The sequence below is a fragment of the Argiope bruennichi genome, chromosome 11 (genome assembly GCF_947563725.1).
Source record: "Argiope bruennichi chromosome 11, qqArgBrue1.1, whole genome shotgun sequence".
Taxonomy (NCBI): domain Eukaryota; kingdom Metazoa; phylum Arthropoda; class Arachnida; order Araneae; family Araneidae; genus Argiope; species Argiope bruennichi.
Window position 1 is genome coordinate 51,660,523 of NC_079161.1, and position 22,924 is coordinate 51,683,446.

The 22,924-nt window shown below is 25.3% G+C and overlaps 1 protein-coding gene across 2 annotated transcripts in view; it reads left to right on the top strand.

Moving 5' to 3' along the window:
- LOC129956915 (ral GTPase-activating protein subunit alpha-1-like) overlaps positions 1-22,924 on the top strand; it is a 69,503-nt gene that overhangs the window by 8,737 nt on the left and 37,842 nt on the right. For both annotated transcript variants that reach the window (XM_056068950.1, XM_056068951.1), the window contains exons 6-18: positions 1,623-1,738; positions 3,499-3,643; positions 6,314-6,488; positions 6,985-7,207; positions 9,261-9,338; positions 9,482-9,577; positions 10,365-10,559; positions 10,651-10,724; positions 11,009-11,120; positions 13,061-13,183; positions 14,692-14,932; positions 17,775-17,906; positions 20,611-20,679. In XM_056068950.1, coding sequence (XP_055924925.1) covers positions 1,623-1,738; positions 3,499-3,643; positions 6,314-6,488; positions 6,985-7,207; positions 9,261-9,338; positions 9,482-9,577; positions 10,365-10,559; positions 10,651-10,724; positions 11,009-11,120; positions 13,061-13,183; positions 14,692-14,932; positions 17,775-17,906; positions 20,611-20,679 — 1,779 coding nt within the window. The remainder of the gene's footprint in view (positions 1-1,622; positions 1,739-3,498; positions 3,644-6,313; positions 6,489-6,984; positions 7,208-9,260; positions 9,339-9,481; positions 9,578-10,364; positions 10,560-10,650; positions 10,725-11,008; positions 11,121-13,060; positions 13,184-14,691; positions 14,933-17,774; positions 17,907-20,610; positions 20,680-22,924) is intronic.

Here is a 22,924-nt window from a genome sequence, read left to right on the forward strand (position 1 = left end):
TAAACACTGACTCGCATGTCTTTTTACTACAACTTATAATAGCTTCTATTTGACTGATTTTTCTCAGATTCATCATGAGCAGATTGATTAATTAATAATGTTTAATTTTAAATAAAATAAATTAATAAAAAAATGTTGCTGTTAATTTTCAAATACTTGTGCTTTTTAAATTTTCATGTGACCCCTCTAGACAAATTTAGTCAATCCAAAATTTTTCGTTACATCCAGCAAGATCATTAGAAAACACTGCATAACTATATCTTTAAAACCAATTGAATTGTGATACTGAAAAAAAAATGACTTATGCCATTTTTCACATTGCATAAAACACTATTTCTTGGGCGGAAAATAGGACCATATACAAATTAACCGTGGAAATTTTTAGATAAAAAATGTGATAGTATGTTGAAAAAATCCCAAATGCTCGTAAATAAGCTTTTATAGATTGAGATAAACAGCAGTTTGTCTATACAATCAACGGGACGCATGTGGCTCTCAATTCCATTTTATGCGGTCTTACTGTTGGCGTATATAATAATAAAAAAAGTATGCATACAAGTCGATAGATATTTTATAAAATTATTTTAGAAAGATCTTGTGATAAAAGAAAATCGTCTGCATTTCATACTGCAGTTAAAAAAATATTTTAATATAAATATTTGGAACAGCTAAATTGCAGTTAAATGAAAAAAAAAAAATCATCTGTGAATTAATTTTTTGAAATGTCATTTGGAAATATTGTAATAAATTTGATAATACATTACTTGCAAGTATTTCTTTTATATTTTAATTTTTTTTTAATATTAGAACATAAATATTAGAAAGGTTAAATTACAGTTAAATGGTAGAAAATAAATTATCTGTTAATTAATTTTTTAGAATGTCATTTTGAAAATTTTGTCAATAAATTACTTGCATGTATTGCTTTTGTATTTTAATTCTTAGAAATAAAAATGGTAGTCAGAACATGAAACATGAAACAGAACATGAAAGTGCCTCGAATTTGCTCTAAGCAGGCGAAAAGGCCTTTCATGTAAATATTATACATTTTATATTTTTATAATATGTAACAAAAAAAATTATTTCTATTTTGGTATATGATACCTATGCAGTACGTTCTATTTTCAATTCATTGCAACTCACTCAGTTTTAAAGATAGGACTATGCAATTTTTTGTAATAATGTTTTTACGTAAAAAATTAAAGCTTTCTAACTGATTGAATTTGTCTAAAGGAGTCTCATAAAAATTTAAAAAGTGTTAACATTTGGAAAATTAACGAGAATTTTTTTTATGAAGGTTTTTTTCATGCCTTATTTTGAATTACTGTGTGATTTAAATTGCCCACTTATCTCTGAAAAGTAAAGAATTAAATAGTGTTTCAATCTTTTTGGGACTCCCTGTAGATTTCCATTGAAATTGAGAGGGCAGATGGAAGTAGTACATGTATCTTTTGTTTTGTTTTATTATTAAAATTGTTATGTTATTCTTATTTATGTAATCTAAAAAAATTATTTTTTAAAATATGCTCAAAATTATGGAGTGAATAAAAAAAAAAAAGTTTGTATTTTCTGAATTAAATTTTACCATGCATTTTGTAATTCTTATGAAACTTTATTTTCAGCACCAATATCTCCAATAGAAATTATGCCTATCTTGCCTCCTTTAAGTGGGGAGCAGTTACCTGATGATTGCACTCGATTTTATTTAGATTGTTTATTAGAATACATGGTATCTCAGGTAAAATATTTTATTCTTTTATTATTATCATATTATGATATTAAATATGCCTTTTATCACTTATTTATTGTGACGACCAGATGGTTCAGTCAATATTTCATTAAGTATCTAAAACTGGTACATTTTATAATTATCTGTTTGTGTAGTATAAAAGTTGGAGGAGAGGATATTGGTTTAGCCATTTTTCTCGTCATTTGATAATTCTGATTCCAAAACCTGAGAACCATTTTAAAAAAGACTATCCATCTAAAAAACAATGTTAATCTAGCCAAATTGTGTATCAAGTACATATTATGAAAAGAAAAACAAACAAACAAACAAACAAAAAAAAAACACAGTTTATCTTATAACAAAAAGGATTATGGCTTTTCAGCTTTCTTTTTTTTAATGTAGATTTTTCTATCTCAGTATTTTTTCAACTTTCCCTCTATTAAGACTTTATTTTGATTATAGAATTATTCTATGATCTCATTGTGAATAAATGTTTTTTCTTTTTATATGCAAATATAAGAACATAATAGCAAAATGAAGTATTCATGAATTTTAAATATTAAAAGATTTTCTGATATATTTATTTATAAAATTAAAACAAATGATTAGAAATGAAATTAATTTTAAAAATGCTCATAATTTGAGTTTATCACTTGCTATGCACATACCCTGCACCAAATGTAAAATCTCTTCTTTTTTTTTAAAAAAAAAAAGTAGAGTTAATTATAGTTATCTTATTTCACGAATATTAATGTATCATCATTAAAATGAACTTAATGTTGGTCTGTTAAAATTTTGTTTATTATTCTAGTAAATATTCTTCCTTGTGAAATTTCTTTTTCACATATAATACAAAAACAAATAAAATTTAGTGGCATGCTTGTATTAATAATAATAATAATAAAAAAAAATAATAATAAAAAACATAAAAATGACAAAACAATTTGTTAAAGACAAAAAGAAATTATTTATCTGTATTTTTGAATGATTAATTTCAAATAAGAAATTTAAAACTGCTAAAAGATGACATGAGTAAAATAATAATAATAATCTTTCCAAAGTCATGTTAGAGAAAGAAAGAAATAGACTCGTAGATAGATCTATATCACTTTTGTTTACAAATAATTCCAACCTTTTCAAATCAATTTTTCAGGTAGGAAAAAAGAAGAGGGGCACGACATTATTCTCTGTCTCTCTTTATTGAAAACTGATTAAATGTTGTTAGTTCATTAGCAGTAACAAAATTCTTTCCTTCCCTTTCTTGTATGTTTTTTTTCCCATCCCCCTCTTCTTTTTTCCTACCTGATATTCAGAGAAAAAGAATAGAATTTTGGTAAATAAATATGTAAAAATGGTCTTTCATTAAATATTTTAGATTATGATATTGCAATAAATATAAATGAAGTGTATAAATTGATATTTAATTGTTTTATTTGTTTCATTATACTTTTTCCTTAAGAAAAATTAGATGTAAGTATAATTTTATTAATTAAAAGACATTGATTAATTTCGGTCATTTTGATGCATGTAAATAATGGAAATAATTCCTGGTTGGAAATAAAAATGCATATTTCAACTTTCAATTTTTTTGTATTTTATTATTTGCCTTGTGTATTACATTTTTTAAAAATTAAGTATTATTATGAAAGTTTATATTAGATATTTCATTTTATAGATTTTATTTATTTATGATAAGTATTACAATCATAACATGAAATATGGGCTATTTTGATTACTATAAAAATAAGATTTTTTTTCCTTGTCTTTAGGTTTGTAAAGTAGAATGGAAAGATAAATCTGAAGCTAGGTATCTCAAAAGTTTCCAGTTCCTATTTGAAAAATTCAAAAAATATTACCTACCACATATATTCCCAGGATTTTCCTGTACAACAAATTTATTTTCGCCCACATTAGGTAAGTTTTAAGACAGTTTAAGTTTGTATTTATTTTAATTAGCATAGTTAATTTCATGTGACCTTTTGGATTCTAATATTAAAACTGAATCTTGGTGTATGTATATATATATATATATAATTATGAAATTTGTTTCCCCCCCCCATTTGATGATCGATGAAGAAACACAATCAGCAGGCCTCAATAACAAAAGACTACTTTTATTAAACAAAAAGAAACAAATACAAGGACAGTAAATATACATACTATGGTTGCCAAGTAATTTGAGGGCCAGTGTACTACAAAAATACCAAATGTTTTTAGTGAGGCAAAGAATTATATTTTTTGCTGTTTGAGTTAGTAAATATATTTTTGAAACATTTACTATGTCTTAATTTTTATTCAGGCCCTTGGTGATTCTGTTAACCATTTTTAGAAAAAAATATTCTTGTCATTCAATCATTTTAATTATATATATTAATAATAAAATTTCATGTGTTTGTGTTTTGGCAGTCTACAGGCCAGATTGTTTGACATGCAGTTACCAATTTTGGCATATATATATTTTGTAGGGTAGAAATGTACACGTCACAGCAATTTTTTTGAAATTTTAATTAGAATTATAATTAAATAAAAATTAAGCTGAATAATGGAGTTTGTCTGCAATAGTTTCTAAGTATTTATTTATTACAAATGCCCAGAAGATTGGTTATGACGCCATTAGATCTCTCCTTCCAGTAAAGGAAAGAGACAAAGCCGTAACAGATTTAACGTTAACCAGGGTGCGCTGCATGAAGAGCTGCTACATTACATCTCTTTCCAAATATGTTATTGCACAAAAAAAAAAAAAAAAAAAAAAACCAATAATAAAGTTTAAAACATTTTCTTTTTTATGATGCCAATTTTATAATCATGCAGATTTTCCCCAAATTTTGGAAATTTTTTAGAAATGTATTTTTTCCCAACTTCCAACAATAGATTACATTGTTACCTTGAACTTCAAATCATTTTCATTGTTTCATTAAGTATCTCATAGCCTGATTTTCTTCCATTGTTGAAAGTTAAAAAAGAATTTTGTTTTATATCTATGTAATTTATGAGATGGATAAAAATTTGAAGGTATAATACTGTGAAATTTAGAAGATAGATGATTATACATTTAAGTTTTTAATAGTGCTATGGTGTCATGGATTGATCTCTGTAAGAAAATTACATTAAGTGGCACAATTGTAAAGCAATTAAAATAAAACAGCTTTAACACTTGATAATTTTCCAGAATTATGAACACAAAGTTATGTTTATATGGTTTATATAAAATTAAGTATAACCAATATTCCCTGCAAACCATCTGGTCACCAAAAGTGACAGATCTCCTTCATTGATCGAATAAGGACTCCACAACATCACATAACTTTAGAGTAATAAAGAAATTAAAAAATTTATGAACAATATTTAAATCGGAGTCTTTTAAAAAAAATAAGTATTTATATTTTAAATTGACATAACATTTCCGTGTTGTAATTATTTCAGAAGTTGCAAGCTGATTGATCTCCGTTGGAAAGGTTCATATACACAATGAACAGAACTTGAAAAAAAATCAAAATAACATTTTTAAATATGTGATAATTTGAGGGAAGCATAAAGTTATATTTAACGATTTAACTGAAATTAAATACAGCAAATATCACTAGTTGATCATCATAGCTCCAATAGATCTTCCTCATCGGTTAGAGAAGAACTGAATAATACTATGTGTAATGTTATGTTAGCTTACACTAATGAAGACCATTTAAATATAATATTTGAAGTAACGATTAAAAAAATAAGTATTTAGACTTTAAGCTTGCATATTAAATAATTTTTTGCAATAATTATTTCAGTTTCAAGATGAAGTATAGTTGAACAAAATTACTAAAGTTTTACATGTATTTTTATTATTTACTTAAATATTTTTAGAAATAATTAATTAAAAAATAATAATATCATCAAGGTTTAGTATTGTAAAAGTATTTTGTTGAGGACATTGTTTTGACAAGGCTTCATAAACTATTTATTTTTTAGCAACCATTAATCATTAACTGTTAGCAACTATTTAAGCAGAAAACTAACTGATCACCAAAGGTTGCAAGAATTTTATATGTATAAGCTCTTCTATGTCTAAAACTACCCAAATTTTGAAACTTTGAATATCACTACTTTTAATGATTTTAGACTTTTTGAGGAAGTTATACTAATCAACACAGTTCTTCTTTGAGGCAATTGTTGATTAACCTGAAATAATGAAACTCCCAACTCAGTCAGTTTTGTTTTTAAAAAGTTAAACTTTTTTTCTGTTACTGCTTAAAATTTTAGTGTTTCAAAGAAATTTTACAAAATATTAATAATTGGACCAGAAGAATGTATAAAAATATAGGCTTCATAATTCTTTTAGTAGTACATTTGTTGATTCAACGAGGAATAATATTCCTGTTATTTAACATGATTTACTGATTCAGAGTGTTATTCTTGTTTCTAAATTAATTGTTTTTAAGTTCCTAATGTTTAAAAATTAGTTATTGGGCCATGTTTAGAGTATATATTCTGTATACCCTTTTTCCTGTTTCTTATTTTCTCTTTAAGGTCATATAGGAAATTTGTCCACTAATATTTTTTCTTAAATATCCATTACATGGTATTTCTTTATTTTTGTAGATCTACCTGTGTTGCGACGTGAGAGTGATTTGAAAATAGAACATGATAGCACCAGATTTTCTCAAAAAGACACCATCTTGCATTGCCAGTCAACTGTTATTCGGTGGACAACACATTTTACACAATATATGAAAAAGACTAATGTTACTTTTCAGCAACCTGTACAGAATGAAACGTAAGTTAAATGTAGTTTCATTTAACTTGTATGCTTATATATTTGTTCTAATTTATTTTTATGAAGTTTGTATGTGATTTCTTGAACCTTTAGAGCTCTTGAATTTATATTTCAGCCATAAAGAAAGTTGAAAAACATTCTTAGTTTTGTGCTATAAATTTTATTTATATGAAGAATATTAATTTTTTTACTGTTATTTTGAAATTAAAAAAATGAAATATATTTTAATAAAATATTATCTGCAAAAAAATCTCATAAAATAATTTATTTTAAAATAAGTTCATATAAGCTATTTTTTCATTTAAGAGATGTATTACGAAAAATGTGTGCATGAGTTTGTGTTTAATTATTTGTTATCAATCAGTATGGCTTGTATCGCAGCTCTTTCATTTTTATTTGATTGCAATTCTTATCATTATGTGTACAAACTGTAATTCTGTTTTATTTATTTATTTAAATTTTGAATACAATATTTTGTTCAATATTTATTTTCCAGGAAAGAGCAAAGTGATTCAAACCGTCCAGCAACTTCAAATGAGAATGAAAATAACCAATCATCAACTAATCTTCTCACTGCTTCTTCCTATGGCTTAGAGAGAGATCCCAGTAGTACTTCTCTTGGAAATGATGATTTATCATTCAGAGATTATACAATAGTTCGTGATACATTATATAGTAGCCGAGAAAATATCAACATGATTAATGAAGTATTCCGACAGGTAATAACTAATGTCAAATTTATTCGTAATTAGCATAACTGTTACTTTAATTTAGCATAATCTTGTTATATATTTTCTAAAATTTTCCAAATTTGGTGAAGACTTGTTTTGAAGAAGCACAGAAGACCTATTTTACCAGTAAGCATATCAGAGTGATTTTTAAAAATTTTTATTAGAGATTTAAAACATTTTTAAAGTTATTTCTCTCACTGCCAAAAAATTGCTTAATTTCGTATTCAGATTTTAAAAAAGTCACTCCGAATTTTCATTAGTATTTACTTGAGGACTTACAGATATTATTCCACTCTTATGGTTTTAGGTCACTTTAAAATACAAATACTCAAAAGTATTTTTTTAAAATGCAATTTACAGTAATGTTTTCTTGTATTATTGTTGATAAGGTATTGTTCATTTCAAAATGTTCAATTTAGCAATAACTTCATGAAGAGAATTGATGCTGAAATTCAAACTATTTTCAATGTTTTGTTAAATTGTGATTTTCTATCTTGTTTTGTTAAATCTCAGAAAAAAAAGAGATTACTTATTCTTTTAACATTTATTTCCTTAGTAGATTTTTGCTATAATTTTGAATTCTCATTAGTCTTGTAAAATAAGATCAAAATGAAATGGATTGCGGTTAAAAACAAAATATAAACTGTTTGTTTTAAGTAAATGAGTTTTGGTCTGTGTAAAATTTTTGAATCACAATCTTGAAAAAAAATATTGTACCTGCAATTTAAATGCTCATTAAATTTTTTTAATGTTATAAGCATGAAGAAAAATAACAAAATATTTTTAATTGGCTTTCACAGGTTGAATTCTGATTCATTTTTCAATTGGTTTACTAAATTAAAGTAGGAGAAGAGAAAACACATTGCTTTAAATTAAAAATGAAAACTTGGAAATGACTTAATTTTCCTATAAATAAAAGATTAAACTGTCCTTTTTTCAATTATGTTTAATATTTTCTTTAAAAATGTTTATATTGAAAACAAAGCAGGCCATGTTCATATTAGTGCAATGGAGGTTAAAAAGGATTTCATGTTTCACTCCAGATACAGTGAAATCTCCATTTATTTAACTAAACTAAACTAAAATTTCCTGGTGGGCAGGGGAAAAAATCTGTATATATAGAAATTTTAGTATACAGAAGTACATAAACTGCAGCTTTTTTAAACATTTTCCTAAGAAGTACAACTGTTTATAGTAAATTTTTTTAGGAATAATTTTTTTAAAGAATTAATCATACTAAGGAATTTTAAAGATATACAAATATGCTTAAATCTGCAAATTAGTGATAAACTGTATCTTTGATCTTTTTCAATACTTTTAAGGGTTTTATTTACCTAGTCATAAATTTTCAAAATTGTTTATCTGTAGCAGTCAAAATTTCGTCCCACTTTTATTAAGCTGAATTTCTATTTCATCTTTAGATTTCTAATTAAAGGCCATGATCTGTGTATGAAATATAAAGCTAAACTGAATTTAAAGTCTATTCAAAGTCAAAAAAGAGAATTTTATTACAAAAATTAAGATTAACATATGGTGAGCAAGTGAGCATTTTTTCTGCAGACAAGTTTCGGATGATTCATGAAACATTGTTGTAATCAGAACTGCATAAGAACTTTTTCTTATTTAATTCCATTCTTTTTTTTTTTTATGAATGAAATCCATGGATGCCTTTTGACTGCTCTAGATAAATATAATTTTATTTTGAATCTTATGTTTGGTATGTATAGCAACTTAAGTGTAATTTGTAGTGATTTAATTTGTTTTATAGAAACTGTTTTTATAATGAAAATCCAATATTCTACAATGTGTAGAGATATTTTTATAAATATATGGTTGGTTTAACTGTATCAGAAGTCTTAGCAAGGCATCCATAGCTGTAGCTAAAGTCTGTATTTATTGAATTTATTTTTATTATTAATACTCGGAGTTAGTTTCAGTTGAGAAATGAGGTAGATTGAACTGTAGTAGAAAACAGATTTGACTTCCATTATTCTTTTGTATTCTGATTTATTATTTTTTGATGAATGTTACTTTTTTGCAGGCTTTTCATATGCATTTTCGTTATGCTTCTACTATGAGGAAAGTAGTAGCAGTATATAGAGAATGGATACATAAAAATGTAAGTTGTTACATTTTTCTGTTGATATAATAGCATACTGGATGGTTTTATTCATTGCTAATTTTAAGCAAATTTTAAAAAATTATATTCTGCTGTAAATTGGTTTAAATTAGTGCAATTCATATACTTTAATAATCTTTCAGAGTACAGACAAACCACTGTTTTTAGAAGAACCAATTCAATCTGTTTCTGATTCAAAGGAAGATAAAGTCGATGGAATTGCATCATCCAAAATTCCAGTAAGTACTCTTTATAATGTTGCTCTATATAAGGAACTAAATGGAAGTTTAAAATATTGCTTTGATAAAAAAAAATAATTACTCATTTGTCTTTTATGGATGAAATAATTCCTAATGTCAACAGTTTGCATTGTAATAATAATAATTCATGAAATAAATTTAATTTTCAATATGTTTTTACATATAATTAAAGCATGCAAATTATGCATAATGTCAATTTTTACTTATTATTAGAAAATCAGATATATTTTTGCTTTACTGACTTTAAAAGGCAATTAATATTTCTCAATATAGATGAGAGAAATTAAACTTACGTTTATTATATTTTTATAAATATTGCAAATCTATTTCTAAACACTAGTTTTATCAATTATGCCAAGTCAAAAGTTATAGTTAAAAAGATCTTGTCATGCCTTGCTGCTTTTATTTTCAAATTTGTGCTTTCACTTTTGACTTTTATTTCCTGCCTCAAATCTCTCCATTTTTTTTTTTTTTTTTTTTCTAAATGACAATTTGCACTTTGAGAGGGAAGGATAGTTTTTCTATCAAGTTTGAATTATTTAGGATTTATTATTTAGAATTATTCAAAATGTTTTATTCTTTTTGGAATATTTTGTAATTATTATGAATATCTGAATCTTATCATATATTATGTCAAACATTCATAGCAAACGAACAGCTAAATTTAAGGTAATTTTATTTTCTTTATTACAAAAAAGATCTCTGATGTATTTATCTTTAATCTATATTTATTTTTATGTAATTATATTTATATAATTTTTTACAGGATTCTGTTCTTGTTAGTCAAGAAGAGTTACCAGGGACTCGTTTAAGGAAAGATTCTTATTTAAAAGCTATTCATAGTGATAATAACCATTTGAGAGCTGGCATGCAAAATATGCTTATTGTTTTTCTAACAAATGCTGCAAATGTATTTTTGCTTGATTTATCTCATGACAATTTACATATGCTGGAAGAGCAGGTAATGATTGATTTAGAATTATATTTTTATTTTATGTTTAATTTAATTATTTTATATGTTTTTAGGTTTATTTATTAATTTTTAATTCCAGGTGGACATGTGTAAACGAGTCCTGAACATTTATCGTTACATGGTTATGAATGTACAGATGGAAAGAAGAGTTTGGTAATTTTTTACTTATGATCTTAATGCAGTTTACATTTATGTTTCTCATAGTTTTAATTTTTATGCACTGTTCGAACTCTGCTTAATTTTTTTTTCTGAAAAAATTTTAACATTTTTGAATTTTTTGAAATGTTTTTATGAATTGGTCTCAAATTATGTGCTATCTCACTTTTTAAAAGGAAATATATTCACATTGCTTTCAAAATAACCAGCCCAATTGTTTGAATGATTTTTGTTGTTGATGCGAGAGTTATTAATGTTGCTCATTTTTAAATGCATTGTAGGGAGCAATTATTGAAAGTTTTACTTCAAATAACCTCATTAGTACTTAAAGAAGTTCCACCTGCCAGAAAGGAAGATACTCTGGGCGGTCGATTGGCACCAGCTCTGTTTCAGGTAGTTTGTTGGATAGAAATTTTTGTTACTTTCATTGTAATTTAAAAAAAAATATATAAATAAAATTTAAAAAAAAACTGTCCTCATCTTATTAATCTTTTAAATACTAATAAAGAAAATGTAATAGATATTTTTAAGCATAAACCAACCTTGCATTATGCATTTTTTTTTCAACTGTAACTGTATGAATAATTTTAAAATGAGTTGAAAATTGATTTCTAATTGTTTTTTCAGTTAATTAAAAATTATGTTATTGTTTCACACATTCTTAATTAAGAAGCTTTTTATTTCAAATGAAAATGTAATAAATTATAAATTATCCAGAATAAAGGTTATATTTATTCATTTATTTTTTTAAAGCAGGAATGTAAATGAGGCAAATGCAATGTAATATAGTTCTTTGCATTGATCAAAGATTTTTTTACACACTATTTACAATAAAGATGAATGTGTTTGCATGCCTCTGTGTCCATATTGGCATTTGCCATGTCAGATTGTTCGATTAACAACTATCACATTTGGTGCATATGTATCTTGAAAGCGGGGAACTCAAAGGGGCTTTTTTTAATTACTTAAAAGTTCAATTAAATTTTATTTTTTCGGTAAGAACTTCAAAGAATATTATTACACAAAACTAAATGTTGATGCATTTCAAAATTCAAACAAATTGTCTTTTTTATGATATCAATTTAATAATTGTGTAAAATTGCCTGAATTGTTTAAAATTTTGTTTGCCCAATTTCTTTCATTAGATGACATTTTTTCCTTGTAATATAATCTGCTTTCATTGTTTATTCAATTGCATGATTTTCTTACATTTCTAATGAAATCTGCACAGTTTACAAAATTAATATTAAAAAAAATTGAAAATGCAGTTCTGCAAAATTTAGAAGGTAGATTGATTAGACATTTATGTTTTTAATACCACTGATGCTACAAAACTTTCATTCCTTAGAGAGGTTCATATATACAATTGACAGAACATTTGCTAGACAATAAATTCAGGTGTGAATGTTAATAATTTGGTGGAATCAAAATTTGAAATTGTATTTAAAGGTTTTATCTAAAATTAAATGTAACCAATATTTCCAGTGATCTAGAGGTGATTAGTAAGTCTGTATATATTTTGTTAAAAAAATAAAAATGTCTAATTTTTTATGCAGATTTACAGTCATGTTAGTAAAATATTATTATTTATTAATATATTTATAAAAAATATTTGTACATTTAGAGATTCAGTAAAGTATTTTTGATATATTTACCATTGAAAAAAAATTCTTATAAAATAAAAAATGGAAGAGTTGAATTCAAAGCTTCATAATATTGTCAGTTTTGGTCACAGAAGAAATTGACTTTTATAAAAAATTAATGCATCAAGAATATTTTATTAAATACTAAAAGAACTGGGGTTTTTTATAAAAATTAGAACATTATAATTTTTCAGTTTCTTATTTATTGACTCAAAAATTTTTTAATGATATTTAAAACATTTTTGCAATTATTCTAAATTTTATTGGAAGTATTACCTATATACTTCAAATGGATTAGAAATACACACTTGTGATATATCTAATTCTGTGCTATTGGAATTATATCTAATTTCTAGTAGTTTAAAAATTAGTTATTGAGGCATATCAGAATGGATATCCTGTGTATTTTCTCATATCATCCAGGAAATAATTTGATTTTAAAGACTAAATGGAATAACTTAATCAGTAGAAAATTATCATGTTTTTATATTATTAATTAGCACTGCAGTATTATAAATAAAAAGCAAAATATTCTTATTGCATGATTGCTATAAGAATCATACAATTATTCATTGAACATAAATATCCATTCATTTGATGAAGTTACTCACTAAGCATTAGATCTAATTGTGTAAAAATGTAGGTGGCCTGGCTATTGAGAATTCACAGTTTGTATTATTTTTATTTCAGACACTCATTGTTACTTGGATTAAAGCTAATTTGAATGTAGTGATATCTACAGAATTGTGGGATCAATTCTTATCTGTTTTGTCATCATTGACATTGTGGGAAGAATTAATCAAAGAATGGGCTGTAAGTATTTGAGTTTATGTATATTTGCATAAAATTTGGTATTCTATAAAATATTATAATATCCTTTGTTTTTGTCTTAATGTAGAATTTTTTGCATTGGAGTTTTTTTTTTTCATAATAGAAAAGGCTATCATTTAATTTAAATCAAAATTTTTATTTAGTTGCTAATTATATATTTCAAACGTTTTTGAAATAATATTTAAAGACATTCAAGTGTGAATAATTGAATTTTATTGATACAATTTTTTGATAGATAAGTTTGATATTAAATATTTTCTCAAATTAGTGTTAAAATGTTTAGAATAGCCTTAATTATATATGCTTATTATTAATTGATTCTTAATTTGAGAAGCTCTGAGAGACACATCCATTAATTGTGCCTTTTATTATATAAAACCAAAAAAGTTAAAAAATTATTACATTTAATCTTATTAGCCTTGATTTAAATGTAATTCTAAAAAAAAATTAAATTGTCAATATTATTAGACATTTTGAACACATCCACTTTCAGTCTTGTCAGTTTAAACTGTTAGTTCTTATGACATTTGAATAATTATAATACTTATATTGTGGTACAATTATTTAGACTTCTTTGGTTCTTTTAATTTTCACAAAGCTTTCTATGTACTGAGAATCGGTAGTATTTTATAATGTAATTTGTATAATATTATGAAAGTTTAAAGGCTTGTGCATTCAGCCAGAATGACATATTTGTTATTTAAAAAAATTTGAAAATGATATTAAATCTGTATTTAGGATACCCAAAATTATGGATTAGTGAAAATCAAATCAAGTGAAAATTAAATCAAAGGATTCTAACTGTATCTAGATTATAGTCATCCCTGTTGATAATTCTATGGATTATGAAAATACCCTTGCATTTTACAAATAGTAATCCAGAGGTTATTCTTTTATACATTAGAAGATATGTGCATTTGTGTTGATTGTTATGAATATTAGATATGATGGTCACAGTTTAACTGGAAAATGTGTGATTGAAAATCTCATGCGCAATAGTGCTTAAGAAGCAAAAATAATAAATTTGTATTAGTATTACACTCTAGATGTAAATATATAGTTACATTATAAATTTTGTTTTCTTGCAGTGGAATCTTTTCTATCTAATAATGCTCATGAATACTCAAATCAAAATTAATCAACAAAATCAGTTTGAAACAAATAGTGATTCACTAATGGGAAAGAAAATACAAATTAAAATAATAAAAATTTATCTTTTGTTACAATTCAGTATAAAAAAATGTAAATAAATCTAGAGTTTACAATACCATAACTAATTTTTTTTATACATGTTTAGTTTTACTCACACTGATAAATCATTCAACTTAAACATTAATAAAAACCTGTGTCAGTTGCTAGGATTTCACATCTAATAATTTTGCAGACTAAAAAGATAGGAATATTTTTTAACTTTGCCCATCATTATAGACAAATTGTATTGATGTTTATTGTGAAATTTAGTGAATTTTATTATTCTTTTTATTTTACAGAAAACTATGGAAACATTAACTAGAGTATTAGCCAAGCAAGTTTATTGCCTTGATCTAAATGATCTCCCTTTAGACAGATTGAGTGAACAAAAGATGAAAAAGAACAGAGGCATTAGGAAGACTATTATTGGAAATTTGGATGAAAAATTTGAAAAATGTAAATCCAAAAGTGAAAGTGCAGGTGGCAAAGGAAATTTTTTAGCTGGAAGCCTTTTTGATGAAAATTCAACTCGGGGAGCAAGTATGCTATACTTATGTGATGTTTTTGTTAACTTTAAATTAGAAAATTGTATTTTAAGTGAAATCATTTAAGTTTAATATTATGACTATTTTTTTTAAATAAGTTTGTTGATTTCTATTCTAAAAGAAGTTCAAAATATGGCTTTTGATTAAAAATTTTTCATGGTTTTTGTGCCATTTTTTTAATTATATTTTCTTTCAAGTTTAATAAAATGGGCATAATTCATAGTTCTATTGAATATAAAAGTACAAGATTACTTTTTATTCTTTTCTTTGTTTGAGAATACATAAATTAAGATGTGAGGTAAGTAAATATTTCTATTTAATTTTTTCATGAATCATTTTTATTCAAATTTTAAAATTTTCTTAGTTAATCTTAAATTTATTTATTCATGATTTTTCACATACAAGTAATATTCTTTCTTTTCATATATTTTCTGTTTTATATTGTAAAGATTCATGTGTGATTTTTTTTGATGTGATCAAATTCTTTTGGTGTAAAAAATAACATAAAAAGTAACATGTAATAAATTTTTTAAAGAATGGATGATTGAGGAGATTCAAAATTTGCAAGTTTTTTTTTGTTTGTTTATGAGAGAATTTAAATTTGGAGAAAAAAAGTCTGAGGTTGTTTTCTTATAGTTTAGAATATTCAGTTTTAATAGACTGATAATGTTTTATTGCTGTATATATTAATATATTATTATTTTGATAACATTTATTTTGTTCCCAAGAGAGATAATTGCTATAATGTTATTAAAGTATTCATCAGTTAGAATGAAGATGTATATTTATTTAGGATAAGGTTAGAAAATTGGCTTAGTTCTTCTTTAGACTTAACGTTTATTAATTAAAATGTTCCAGTGCTCACTTTTTATTTTAATTTGTTTGAATTTCTCTTTGTGGATTAATTATAATCTTTTATTTTTTCTTTTAGCGTAGGTATGATTGTTAAAATACCTAATTGTTAATATTTGGTAATCTTTCTTGTTTCCCCCTTATATTTAATATTGAATGTTTATTTTTTAACAATCTGTACAGTTGTTCTGTATAAATTTTCCTATATACTTATTCATTTTATTTTATGCAAAATATTTTACAAAGGGACATTGTTCTTAAACTATTCTTTTTGTTTGAATTCCATCTGCTTCTGTTTTAGAGATAATTTCTCTGTCAGATTAATATTTTTTTGAAGAAAAAATTGCACTTATTAATATTTTATCCATGAAGGATAAATTGGTGAGCTGCTTTTAATTGACAGTAACATATTTTTTTTTTTCTTTTTAAATGCATAGAATGGAATATGAGGGTTTCAATGATTTATTTTTTTTAGTTTTAGTTGAATGATATATTTTTCATCTTTTATTGATTGTATAAATATCAATCTACTTTAGAAAAGGGGTATTCTACAGTTTTCTAGGAAACATGCAGCTGCTTTATATTAGTTTTTTTTTTTTTTTAATTATTTCAGCCTTTTCTTTGGATATATTATTTTTTTATGAATATCAGTTGTGATAATGTTTTTTCCCCCCTTAAGAGAGAGTCTTTTTATAATCTGAAATCACCATAATTTATTTAAAGTTGAAAAATATACTTTATTTTATTGCAAATCTTTCAAATCCTAAAATCTCTAATTTTTTAAAAATAGTGCAAATTTCATAAATCAATAATTATTTAATTTTTCTATCTATATTGAAGCTTTCTTCCTTTTGTATCTTTGCACAAATTTTACATATAGGTTTCGCATATGCATGCAAATTACATTATATCATAAAGATATTAAATTCTCACCCATTTAAACAACTTTGATTGTGTTAATTATAGGTTAAACATTTTGGCAAAAAAAAAAAAAAATGATATTATTATTATTAAAATCTATTGACATTATTAAAGTTTTATGTCCCTTCCCTCCATTAAAATTATGTTAAAGTGAAATGTTGCAGAAAGGTAAGTGTGTGTTGAAATTTTTAACAATAAATAATTTCTTATACCTTCTAGGAACATTTTAAATTACGAGAATATTTGTTCTGTAGTTTGTAATTAAAATATTTTCATTTTTATTTTGAAAAATAATTTATCTTATGTTTCACAGGTGATTAATGTGAAAATTTTTTGTGACATGTATATTATTTTAAAATTTCAAATAAAGAAAGTTTGTATAATTTTTATAAATAACATTGTTTTTTGTAAAACAAATTAAAAAGTAAAGTTTATACAAAATTCTTGCTTAGCATTTAAAATTAATTATTATAATTTATGTAAATTATCTCATAAAGATTCATGAAAAAAATATGTACAAAATTTTGTGTTTATTTTTTTATTTATCAGTTGCACAAGTATAAATAAAAAAATGTATAAATGGGATTTCATTTGTTGTATTAATTATGTTTTTAAAATTAGCCCTTAAGATATGCTATAAGAAGTTCCAAATTTACTCGTTCTCTCTATATACTATCCATCCATTTCTAAATATATGATAAAAATCTAAAAAAATCTGTAAAATAAATTTTTTGAATTTAAAATGCATATTTTTTTAGGGTTATTGTTATTTCGCAACTATGTCCGTATAAGGCTGGAAATAAATCATTATGCTGGTAAAGAAAAATATTTACATGTGTTTTCTTTAATAAGTAAAACTGTGTCACTTTATTAACTTATTTTTGATGAAATTCAATTATTACTGTAGGTGGTGGCGTTTTCAGATACTTAGCAGGTAAAATGAAAGATACAAATCTCTATGTTAAGAAACTAATAGCCTAAATCCAGTTTGAATTTACTAAAAGAATATCTATATACTATATATGTTGCAATTATGTATTTTTAATGTAATTCTTTTTCTGCAGCTAATAGAAACAGCAATCAACCGATTACAAGAACTCGTTCTGGAAGTGGTGATCATATTCATAAGCGTGGCCATTCATCTGATGGAAGTGGCATTCGAAGAACCAATAGTGATTCAAATCTCTTTAAAAGACGTAATTATTTTATTCTATTTGTATATAGGATTTCTAATTAATCTACATTATAAAAATAATTTTCTGATCATTCAAACTCTGTCTTCGCTGTAACTCCTAAATTACCTATTAATTTTCCCTTGAAATCAAAAAGCTAAATTGATAAATTCTTTTTGGAAATTGTATAAAATATAAATATGTCCTCATTGTTTTTTTGCCGTGCTTCTAATTTTTCCTCCATCCTCTCTGGTACACTACTTGACTCTTGTCATAGTTTGGTCAAAGATATCTTGGCAAAGATTTAAAACTGTATTATTTCATTAAAAGTATAAAGAATTTAATGACTGCTTTCTTCAATCTTGTTTGTGTATGATATATAATAATAACAGAGTAATGTATATATTCTGTTAAGTTCTGAGTTTTTAAATTTTCGAAAACTAATTAATTCATTTTATTTTTCAAATTTTGATTTTAAATAATTCAGGTATTTACAGATATATCAAATGAATTATATTGTGATAACATGTATAATATCTTGAAACACTGGCAATTTAGATTCTGAATGAATTATAATACAGGGTGTGGCAGAAAAACCTGTACAAACAAATTTTAATATAAGTTGATTAAAAATTAATAAATTAGCAAAATATAACAAATAATAGTAAGAGGAGACTTTCACTGATAAATAAATATAATTGTTTTCAAAGTGGCTGGCTTTTGCAGTGACACAGAGGCGCAAATGCTTTTTGAAGTCTTCTTCCTTTAATCTATCCCATTCTAGCTGAAGTCATTGCTTTAGAGAGTCCAAACTTTTATGTTGTTTAGTAAAAGCCCTAGACTCCAAAATGGGCCATACACTTTAATCATGGGATTGAGATTCGGTGAGTATTGTGCCCATTCTCGAGAAATCACGTCCAGAAAATGTTCCTTCCACCACTCTTTTGTCTTTTTAGTCTTGTAAGCTGATGCAGAATCTTATTGAAATTCCCACTTTACACTGCCGAAGTGCGTTTTGGCCCACGGAAATATAACAGCTTCTAGAATGTTCCACTGCTACACTTTTTGAATTATTTTAGCTCCCTCATCCACAAAAACCAGAGATGTTTTGCAGCTTTCTCAAATTCCGCTTACGATCATGACCGATTTTGGATTTTTGCGATGTTCCTCAATTGTTGAAGTGCTTGGTGTGTTTGCAGACCAGATTTTATAGTTCTAGGAGTTAAGAACTTTTGGACGATTAAGAGCTTCTCGTTAGTGAAAAGGAATCTTTCTCAGTTCTGACATGCAGCCTGTTTCAAAAGTTTTTGGTGTCTTTGGAGCCGCACGAGTTTGTTTTTTTCAGTGAGAAGCTGAACTTTCTAGACCTTGTAAGGCTTCAGTCTAAGCTCAGATTTTGCCACTCGTTGCTCTGATTGGATCCCTTATTTCCAATTCACAAGCGATCTTTCTCATGGGAATCTTCAAATTTCATTGAATTCGCTTTTTGATAATCTAAGGCTACTGAAAGTGTTCACTATATGTTTTAGTTCACTTCCTGGACTTTGACCATCATTAACAAGCTTTTTGAAACGATAGATTGCATCAGACACTCTTTGCTGAGGCATATTAAGCAAACGAACGACTTCATGCTGTTCGTTTTCAACTTTAAAATAGCATATCTTTTGCTTGGCATTGTAAAAAGGCTAAAAATCAGTACATAAAGTAAATATGTTATAATTGAAGTGGTAGACAAAAAGAAATAAACAAAAATTAACTAAGAAAATTATTTCAAAATTCATCAATGATCAATATATATCACTTTATGATCTGAATTATTTGCAGTTATGACAGATATTTTTCTGTTATTAGATATGGGGTCATAATCACTCCCAGGATATTTATTCTTAAGGAAAATTATGTTTATGCATCAAATCAGGAATTATTTAATGTGTTCTGTTTGAAGAATCCACTTTTAACTTGAAGTATTTCAGATACAGTGAGTGTGGGTTGCCAAATTTACTGTTACTCTCCTGGTTTTGTACAGGATTATGAGAGCTGCACAATTTCAAAGAAATTGTATTAACATTATAATTTTTTATTTTAATTTGTGATGTAAATAATATAGAAAATACGATTGATCCTATTACTCTTCACCTTTAAAACTAATTATTTTGCCTTTAATACTTGTTTGATTTCAATTAATCTTCTTATGTATAACATCATATTTATAATTCCATCACCAGAATATTTCCAAATTTGGGAAGAAATTTAAGTGGCATTATTTTAAAGGTCTTGTATATGTTTTTCTTTTTATATATGTAAACTTACTTGATGGTGTGAAGTCTCATAGCAGTTCACATTATTTAACATTCATTTAGTCATTGCTTTATGTTTTGCTATAATTTCACTTCCCTACTTTTCATACTTTGTTGATTACTGTTAAACTGGGTACTGCATTTTATATGTATTATGTGAGAACATCTTAGGCATATTGGCCAAACTGAAATTACACTTGAAATGTTAAAGAATAACTAGCATGATCGCTTACCATACCATTATTTATTTGATTTTAATGAAACTTAAACTAACAGAAAAGAACAATAAAACCTTTATATGCAGATTTTTAATTTAAACTTGAATAAAAAGAGATCAGAAATATGTTTTTTTGTTTTTGGTTTTTACCTTTTGTTGTTTTTCTGTGTTAAATTTTTTTTACATCTAATTATATTCATTTACCTTCTTTTAGATCGCTTCCAAACTGGAAAAGATCATGGAGCTGCCTATTCATCAGAACAGAAACAATTCTTTGTAACAGGTATATTATTGCTGATATAGAGTTTGATAAATTTTAAAGTACAGATTAGAATATTGTTTATTTTGTTAAGCAATATATACATGATTTGATATTTAAATTTTTTTTCCAATAGGTTTTTTTAAAAGCTAAAATTATTATTTTTTATTATGATATAAATAAGATTTTTTGTATCTCTACAGCATAATTTAAAAGTCAAATTCTTTGCAGAATGAATGTAAATAGTTATTTTGTTTTCATAAAGGGGATTGGCAGAATTAAAAAGAAAATAATTTTTTTTAGTATATATATAATTTCTTAATATGCCAATTCTGAAATAAGTTATCACTAAAATTATTATTTTTAATTATGATATAAATAAGGATTTTGTGTATTTCTTTAGTATAATTTGGAAGTCAAATTCTTTATAGAAATGTAACTTAAAATTTAATTATATACACTTGCCAGAAAATGTTTCCATACAAATAATAAAATATATTCCATAGAATAAAAGTGCATTAAAGTGGCTATATTGATTTACTTATTATTGAAAATATTTCTTGAACAATTCATTAAATATTAATAACAATTTCAGAAATATAATAGACATCATTTTAAAATAATAATAATAATTTAAAATTACGCAAAAAGTTATCAGAAAAAGTTTGTACAGATGAAAAAAAGTCTCCCTAAAATAGCTTTCTTGGACTGTCAATTAAACTTTATTACCTGGTTGGATAACCTTTATATCTAAGAACATCTGTCAATCGTTTAGGCATAGATTGAACAAACTGATGGTTTTCTCAAATGAAATATTATTCCATTCCACCACAATAACTCTTTTCAGCATATCTTTCGATATTATGTTATGTTGACAAATCATGCGTTCCAAGAAGTCCTATAAAATATTCGATGGGGTTTAAGTTTGACAATTGTAGTGGAGTATGCAGCTGATTTTTGATATTGTACAGCAGCCAGAACTTTGTGTTGTGGGCTGTAGTTTTTGGATCATTGTCTTGTTGAAACCAAAAGTCATTGCCAAGGTTCAAATCTTATGGTCTCGGTTTCAAATTTTCTTTAAATATATTCAGATATCCTGTATGATCTAATGTGGAGTCTATAAAAGTTAATCGACCTTCTCCATTTGTTGCAATGAACCTCCAAATCATTACTCCACTTCCACCATGTTTAACTGTAGACACAAAATTTTGCTTCTCAAAAGCCGCACATTGTTTTCTCCACACCAGTTTAGCCATTTGATGCCAAAGATACAAAACTTGTTTTCATCAGAGAATAATACTTTTTTCCAAATCTCAAAAGGTTTATTTGCATACTCATTGGCAAAACTTAAATGTTTTTGCTTGGTGACATCTAAAATATGTGACCTACATGGCCATGATAGTCAGTCTTTTTCAATATTTTCTGTGTAGTGTCTTCATGAAGAGATTTTTTAAATCTTTTCAAAATTAAATTACTATTTGAGATATAGTAATCTTTGGATTTAAGCATATGGATTTCAGGATGTATCTTTTCTCATATGAAATTAGATTAGATGGGCAGCCAATACATGGCTTTAAGGCAACAAATTTCAATGGCTTGTAATTATTGATCACTCTCTGAATAGAAGAATGAGTTCTTCCAACTATCTTGCCAATTTCTCGAAGGGTTTTACCTTCATTCCTTAGTCTTAAGACGATTTTCGTTAACAAAACTAAATACTTGTTTGCAAGTGTGTATCATATTAACAAAATCATGGTTTTTTTTATAAAAAATTTTATTTGTTTTATTGCCATCACCATTAAAATGAATAAGTAGCAAAAAATAAATGCAGATGATATTCCATTTCATGCAAGTTCATATAGGCTAAAAAAATGATGATTATTTTGCAAATATGCTTGTATTAATTTGTACTTGTACACTATCTTCTTCTGATAACTTTTTGTGTAATTTAAAATTTTTATTATTATTACTTTAAAATAATGTGTTATATTTCTGAAATTGCTATTGATATTTAAAAAAATTGTTCAAGAAATGCTTTAAATAAAAATTAATATAATCATTACAGTGCACTTTTGTTGTTTCTTGAATGTTTACTGTGCATTTGTAAGCAGACATTTTCTGGCAAGTGTATATATTCAGATGTAATATGATGTTATTTAGGGAATCTTATAATTAAATGTAAATAGTTATTCCGTTTCGTAAAGAGGATTGGCAGAAATTTTTTTGTATATGTAATCTTTTAATATACCAATTCTGAAATAAGTTATCA